Below are 8344 nucleotides of genomic sequence, written 5' to 3'. Positions count from 1 at the left end.
GCGATTACACATTGAAGCGATGAAGATGTGAAGTCGATCTGGAATTAGACCTCGAATCCTGTTGGTGCATCCAATTGAGAACCAACTTTCGAAACTCCCTGGATTCAACGAGATCCTCTTCTAACACTTTCAAAGAGGTGTTGATTTTAGCAACATCACCTTGAAGTTGTTTGAGCTGCTGTTCCTGAGCATCCAATCGAGAATTCTGATATCCTGAGCATCAAATTTGATTCACCATGATTGAATCGGAATGTGGAAGAACACCAGTTGATGAAATCGGGTCTGGAAATTGAACCGGTGGAAAGCAGAAATCAGAAATTGAATCGATAATGAATCGATTGGAGATTGAGTCTGAGATAGGTCGATTGGAGATTGAATATGAGATCGACTGAAATCCGATATAAGTTGATATCATAAATTGAAATTGAATATGGATCTGAAATAGAGATGTAATCGATTGAAACCCTAGATAAATCTCATTGAATCGGTGAATCAATTGAAATGATAGATCTCGTTAAATTGGTGATCGAGCGATGGTAGAGCAGAAATGGCAGGTCGGACCAATGATAGGGTTTGATTCTGATTACTAACAATTCAACTGAAATTGAGAAAAACACAATATATTGGAATTGAAATTGATACGAAGAAGATGATACAGACTCGATAACTAACACCGAAGTGTTCCCAAGGCTACGCCCTCTCTCTGTAAACAGAGCGTAACAAACTACGTATATTCCTCTCCTCCCCCCCCCCCCAAGTAATTACCGACTCATACTTATACTATATTATTTGCACTTACCCCATCCTAAAATAGACAATTGACATTTAGACTAGAAACTAGAACATGATTCCTATCAGGTTACGGCATGAAATAGGTTTTGGATCGGAACGGTTTCAGTTCGAATCGAGTTTCGGACCGAGACGAGTTTTTGCACGCGGCGGGTTTTGGATCGGAACGGGTCGGTTCGGATCGGGGGCCGACACGGGTTTCCGCACGGGACGGGTTTCGGATCGCAACAGGTTTTAAGCCGACACGAGTTTCCACACGGGACGGGTTTTAGGCCAACACGAGTTTCCGGACGGGATGGATTTCGGATCGCAACGGGTTTAGGCCGACACGAGATTCCGCACGGGACGGGTTTTAGGCCGACACAAGTTTCCGCACGAGACGGGATTCAGATCGCAACAGGTTTTAGGTCGACACGGGTTTCCGCACGGGACGGGTTTCGGATCGCAACGGGTTTTAGGCCGACACGAGTTTCCGCACGGGACCAGTTTCGGATTGCAACGGGTTTTAGGCCGACACGAGTTTCCGCACGGGACGGGTTCCGGATCGCAACGGGTTTTAAGCCGACAAGGTTTCAATATTTTCAGTTTTTTTTTTCGTTTCGTTTCGTTTTGGTTTCGCAACTTGTAATTGTAGGAAAATGTGAATTGTTGTGAAATCAATTGAACTGGGTATTACAACTTGTAATCAAAGATGAAGAAGTTTGCTGTACGTTGCTCTGCCTGCTAACCATGGCAACCTATGATCAATACTCATATTGTAGGTCACTTGGATTCCTTCACCCGGGGTATAATAAGCTGCAGCACCTGATAAAATTTTATCCTTCGGAGTTGTCTTGACTAATATTTTTCCCAAATTCTGAACTTTTTTTTATTTAGTTTTACAAGTTTTCACTTAGTGCTAGACTTTGGAACTACGAGTCATGGGTCAAAACGGGTTCGGGTCAAAACTACGAGACATCAGTGAAGCAACTATAAGCATGTAATAACAGTATTTACGGGCAGTATGATCACCAAAGTTATATTGTAAAAAAAACCCTGACCCGACCCGACCCGAAACCCGTTTTGACCCAGACCCGTTCTGACCCAGACCCGTTCTGACCCGGACCCGTTCTGACCCGGACCCGTTTCGACCCGAACCAAAACAACCCTTTTTTATAATCGACCCGTTTTGACCCGAACCCGTTTTGACCTGTGACCCGATCCGACCCGACACGACCCGTTGTATTAGACCATCCGACCCGCCCTCTCTTTTTCACGCATGGATCCAATCTAGCCCCTTTTTCTCACGCGTGCTACACCATGCCGCCCTCTTTATCATTCAGGCCATGACTAATGCGTGAGATTTTTCACAGGGGTGACCCCCTTTCCTCACGTCCCTTTCTTAGACCATATGGCACTTAGTGAGAGGGTGTGAATTGTGAAACCATGTGATATGTGAAAACCATTTTCTCCATGTCATGAGGTGTGAAAACTTACGTGTAGCACTTTGCTCGCATTTTTTTCTTCACATGTGATAACCATCCGACAAGCATGATAGCCTTGCTACATATATGAGATAGAATCATAGTGTAGGTGACAATTATATAAGATGGCCAAAAATTATTGTATGTGGATTCATTTGGGTCATCTCAAATCAGTCATCGCCTCATCGGGTCTAGTTAGGTCTGCTCAAATGAGTTAATGGGTCAAAACGAACCACCAGCATAAAACTTGTTAACTTATAATAAATGGTCTTTATGGGTTAGCACCACTCATGACCATTGTTTGTCTTCACCACCTACTCATTTCCGTTGGCATACACCATTGCCGCTACCACCACCTCCTCCCCTCGCCGCCACTGACACACCCACTATCATTTTTGCCACCATCACCATCGCCTCCGTCCCCGTCTCCGCCCCTATCGCTGTCGTCACCTTCACCACCACCTACAACACACCCACTATCATTTGACTCGAACTATTTTGCTAATAACCAAATTGGCCCTTTGGGATCTACAGGGAAATATGAAGTGGTTGAATATATATACATATGTATTGACGATTCAATTATAATATCATCACAATTTTCAACCAGCCAAATAATATATATAACGTGTCATGTAAAATTATAATTACAGATGAATATATTAAAAATAATTATATGTATGTCCAGTTATACACATAACCTATAACTATATACCCGCGTCCCACATTCAGCTCGAACTTGAGCTTAAAAATCAACACTAACGCACAGAACTTTAGCTTTAAAAATAAGATCTGCCATCTCTCAAGGATTTACTTGCTGAATTTGGTTTGACTGGGTGTAAACCTGTGAACAGTCCCATTGAAGCAAACCATGTTTTAACTCATTTATGTGAAAAAGATAATCAAGTTTTACTAGATATCTCTTGTTTATCAAAAATTAGTGGGAAAGTTAATATATCTTTCACATGCCATATCTGATATAGCCTATAGCCTGTTCTGTGCATTATCTAAGTGAATATATGCAGAGTTCCACTAATGCTTATTTCAAAATTACTTTGAGACTCTTAAGATACCTTAAGGGTTCTCCTGGTATATTGTTTAAAAAGGGGGATTGTTTAATGTTTAGAACTTAAAGCTTTTGCAGATTCTGACTCGGGTAAATGTGTTAACTCTAGGAAGCCTGTCACTGGTTTTTGTATTTTCTTAGGAAACTCTCTTATTTCATGGAAAAGCAAAAAGCAGTCAACCATAGCTAGATCTTCTGCTGAGGCGGAATATCGTGTTATGTGTGCTGCGACATGTGAAATCGATTGGCTTCTTAACATTTTAAACGAACTTAAAGTTGATATCAAACTTCCTGTTTCTTTATTTTGTGACAATACAACAGCTATATCATCATCATCATCATCATCATCATACTCAGTAAATCCCACCAATAGCAAAGCTAAGGTAGGGTCTGAGGAGGGTAGATGTAGATAGCCTTACCTCTACCCCGTAGGAATAGAGAGGCTGCTTCCAGTGAGACCCCCGACTCGATTGTAGTTTTGTATCAAGCCTTGGACCTAAGACACATAACACTCAAACAATCGGGACAGAGACTGATTGGTGCATGTACCCCCGTGTCATTCAGCTATCAACGTCACCACATGATGCATGATTAACCATCCGCCACTTTTAACGTTATTTTCACGAGATTAGTAAAATAACGTTAAAGCTAGTACCATTTCACTTTTGCCCCCGAGCGCCCACACATATATATATATTTTATGTGCACACCGCAAGCAGGGCAAGCTATATCAATAGCTGCTAATCCTGTTTTTCACGAATGTACAAAACATTTTGAAATTGATCTCTTATTTTTAAGAGAAAAAATTTCAAGGGGTATTATTAAGACTGTTGGAGTTACTTCTGAAGAACAAACTGCAGATGTCTTTACAAAAGGATTACTTGTTCAGGCTCACAAAAAGGTTTGTGAGAACTTGGGTCTTTTTAATTGTCTTGCATATTGAATTGAGGGAGGGTGTTGAAACATATATTTAATATATATATTTGTGTGTGTGTATATATAATATTCCTTTATATTTCATATTCAATTCAATATGATTTTTATTTGTTTTTAATTCAATATGATTTTTATTTGTTTTTAATCCTTTTGTTTATTTTTGGTTTCGTGTTTTGTCTGAGTTGATTTGGGCTTGCTGAGAGTTGAGCTTAAAGCATGGGCTTATTGTTGCACGTGTGGCTGAAGTTTCAGATGGTCCGGCTTTATTAAAGAGGGTTGGTGCATTGGGATTCATCATTCACAACTTCTCATCTTCTCATCTCTTCTTATTCTCTCCCTAGAATCTTCAGAACTAGGGTTTCTTCAGTTTGTGGTTCGAGAGTTGGTGATCTTTTTTGATCATCTTTAGAAGCATATCATCCTGTTGATGATCTGCATAGGCTGAGAGTTTACCTGTGAACAAGTATCAGCAACAGTTAAACAGTTAAACCCCTTACTTGAACAGGTAATCCTTGAGAGATGGCAGATATGGTTAACCGTGGAGTCAAGCACCTGCGTACGTCGTATGGAGGACAAATTCCGAACCCAGGCCAATTGAGAACTGGTTTCTCTCGTTACGAAGCAAGTGGATCTGTCGACATGATGAATCCACTGAACACTCGATTGACCCCTAACATGATTGCAACCTGCGTAGATCTCTGCGCCACCTGTGAAGACACTCCTCAGTGCGCAGCATGGTACCTAAGCGCATTGAGCTGTTTGTTCCCTGGACTACTCGACATCTCGAAGAGGGTATTCAAAGAGTCTGGATACAATGTCACTATGAGAAACGAAGAAACAATCAGGCCCCTCTTAATCGAGCTGAAGCCCTGGGTTGATAATCGCGTCTGTCTTGCCATGATCGGTCAGATCATACTCATTATGTACAAAAACATCGACGATAGAAGCTACGGAGAGTATTTCAGAAAGAGAGCCAATGCAATCAACAAAGAAGCAGGTCTAGACACAAGCCTGCTTGCGGATGGCAGTGATGTCCTATTTGACATCGAGATTGCTCGAAAGATCAAGAAGTTTGCTGGTAGCCATCCTGAATTGAGATCCGCTGTTTTGGTTATGATCCTGAACAATCGTCATGGGATGACTAGGGCTGCTAAAGTTTGTGCTTATCTAGCTGAGATCATTAGCTGGACGGAAATGTCGGTTTTCATGTTCGTTTTTGATACCTTATGTTTGACAAAGTCACCCGTTCTCCAAGACCACCGGGTAAAGAATGAAGTCCAATACTTGATGGATGCCTGCCAGAAGATCATCTCAACGGATCAGCCGCAATATTATAGTATTTTTTTACCCAATCGAGGCTGCTCACTCCCTGAACAGGTCTAGATTTGAAACCTTAGTGGAGGTTTCTCACCAAATCAGGTCGGGTCAGAAGCGTACAATCTCCCAATTTGCCGCTGGCTCGAATGTCCGGGCCGATCCATTGATTACCGCACTAGTCAAAATGCATGATGCGCATATGCTAATGGTTAAACCGGGGGCATTCCACTATTTGACTGACTTTAACATAGATCAGATGGAGCAGGCTGAAAGGAATGCAGCAGCCCAAGGCGGAGGAGATGCGGTAGTGTAGCAGAACCCACAGTGAATAGGATTTAGGTGGGGAATAGATGGGTAGATGATTGTCAGTCTTAGAGTGGGTTTGATGGTGGTGGCAACAATCAGAGACATCTTTGGTTCTATTTGTTCTTTTATCCTTTTTCTTTCACTTCCTTGTTTTGTTTACGTTGTTTAGAATTGAAATCAATCTGTTTCATGTATGGCCTCTTCAACCAGCCTTGTGCTCTTCAGACAGGGTTTGTGAGTTTGGTTGATCGGTCTTTTTGATTTAGTAATTTCATGGTCGACGTGATGGTTTAGACTCGAAATCGCTTTATTAAGCCACAAGTCGGCACAGATTGTCTTCAATCAAAATACAAAGACAGACGGCACAGATTACCGACAAGAATCACACGATACAAGATTCAGTAAACTCTTAGCACCAACCCTCTTTAATAAAGCCGGACTGTCAGTTAGCCACAAGTCAGCACAGATTGTCTTCAATCAAAATACATTGGCCAAATTTGCCCGTCGGTAGCATACATGTTAAGTAGTCATGGAATAGTAAGTGTATGTAACCAATCTAAGGTATTTGACATTTCTAAGGCAGTTTTACAGTAACCAGGTAACCCCTACAATGATGTAACTTCAACTACTCAATTGTAACGGATATATAATATAACCATCATAAATGATAGGATGATGTAACTAGCTATAACTAACTTTCCCCTTAAGGATATTTACCAAATCAAATGGAGCGGCCGGAGCTAGGTGTGAATATCTGGCCAATTGCTTCTAAAGGGGAAACACTCCAACTTTCTACATGTTTAACAATCTGTAATGTGAAACAGTGTTACTATTGTGACGCATTCAACGCAAGTAAGTACATATTCAGTTTGACTTACTCTAAACTGATTGTCCAAATCATAGACCGTAGTCCCATCAACGGAAATAAGAGGCCTCCAAGGTAGTTTAAGATAAGTCCTGCAAATCAAAGTTTCTAAATGATTAGCTTCATATTGTGGGGATCCAATCCGGCTTTGAACGAAACCGATAACGTGCATTTTAAAATGGAAAATAAGGGTTACAAGTAGCTACACCTTAGTTTCCATGTCGCCTTTACAGACTCTGTCTCACCACTCAATACCTGCATCAAAACATATTCGCAAAGGATGATGAGATGTTCCTATGAAACATAAGAAATGTATAAAATGTGCTAATGAATATAATGTATTAATGGAGCAACTAAAGCTAAAATCTTTAGGTTAATGAACGAAAATATAAAGAAAAAAATACCTTTGTAATGCCTTGCAATGAGATTGAGGGATGGTCAAAGAAAGGTACGAGCAATTTTAAGTTGCGAGAGTACAAATCCCTGCCTGCATGGCCACGCTATCAGGATATACACATCGGTGTACACATGGAAAAAAAATTGTAAAGGAGAAACAGATTTGAAGTTCTTACCACTGAATCTAATGGTTGGATCTTCAAATATACAATCTTCTGCGTAAATTCCAGAAGTAAAATTTCCTACAATCACCAGAAATGCCAGCATAAGTAGAGTATGAGTCTATGGGAAACAAGTAAACTTATCGAAGAAAACTGTAATATGCAAAGTTTAATATTACATAATACAGAAAGCCATAATATGCCTTGGTTATATCATAACTTTTTGACTAAATATAATGTGTTATAGGTAAGAAGTCTCAATGTATGAACTAGGGGTGTGTACGGTTCGGTTCGGTTATTAGCATTATCCGTAACCGTAACCGAAGTCATCAGTTAATCGGAGTTAATCGGTTCGGTTAATTCGGTTAGTTTGTCGGTTTTCGGTTCGGTTCGGTTAATAACCAATTCAAACAATGGCTAATTTTTTGCATAGAAATACATGTAATGGATGTATAAATACATGAAATATATGTATAAATACATGAAATGGATGTATAAATAAATGAAATGGAGGTATAAATGCATAAATACATGTTTAAATACATAAAATGGAGGTATAAATAAATGAAATAGAGGTATTATTACATGAAATGAAAGTATAAAACACGAAATACATGAAATAGAGGTATAAAAGCTAGAAATATATAAAAAAAATAAATGATTCGGTTCGGTTCGGTTAATTTCGGTTAACCGATGGTAAAAAAAATATCCGTTAACCGACTTTCGGTTCATTCGGTTTCGGTTAATTTCGGTTCGGTTTCGGTTAACGGTTCGGTTATTGCACACCCCTATGAACTGTACACAAATGCAAGAAGGTACCTGTAACAAAATAAGCGTTGTCATAATCTGACTTCAATATTATCATAACATCATCAAAGCAAGTAGCATCGGTTTCATACTTCTGTTCGGGAATCACTTCATTCAATCTGCAATAACAAGAAAAGAACCGAGGGTAAATATGGTTTATTTTTCAAGAAACTTTAAATCTGATTCCGTGAGCTATGTGACGTCGTATTCTACATTTCAACTTCCTCTATCACCTCGT

The 8344-nt window shown here is 40.0% G+C and overlaps 1 protein-coding gene across 1 annotated transcript in view; it reads right to left on the bottom strand.

Moving 5' to 3' along the window:
• Window positions 1-6279: 6279 nt before the first annotated feature.
• Window positions 6280-8344, bottom strand: part of LOC110896057 — a 40373-nt gene continuing 38308 nt past the window's right edge. Inside the window, exons 6-11 of the mRNA XM_035974087.1 lie at window positions 8119-8225; window positions 7315-7380; window positions 7147-7229; window positions 6951-6997; window positions 6756-6834; window positions 6280-6685 (exon numbers count right to left, since the gene is read on the bottom strand). Of these exons, the coding sequence (XP_035829980.1) occupies window positions 6599-6685; window positions 6756-6834; window positions 6951-6997; window positions 7147-7229; window positions 7315-7380; window positions 8119-8225 (469 nt within the window). The 3' untranslated portion in view covers window positions 6280-6598. The remainder of the gene's footprint in view (window positions 6686-6755; window positions 6835-6950; window positions 6998-7146; window positions 7230-7314; window positions 7381-8118; window positions 8226-8344) is intronic.

The sequence above is a fragment of the Helianthus annuus genome, chromosome 6, assembly GCF_002127325.2.
Source record: "Helianthus annuus cultivar XRQ/B chromosome 6, HanXRQr2.0-SUNRISE, whole genome shotgun sequence".
In the NCBI taxonomy this organism is placed as follows: Eukaryota; Viridiplantae; Streptophyta; class Magnoliopsida; order Asterales; family Asteraceae; genus Helianthus; species Helianthus annuus.
Note: the sequence above shows the minus strand (reverse complement) of the source record. Positions and strands in the feature narration are given on the sequence as shown.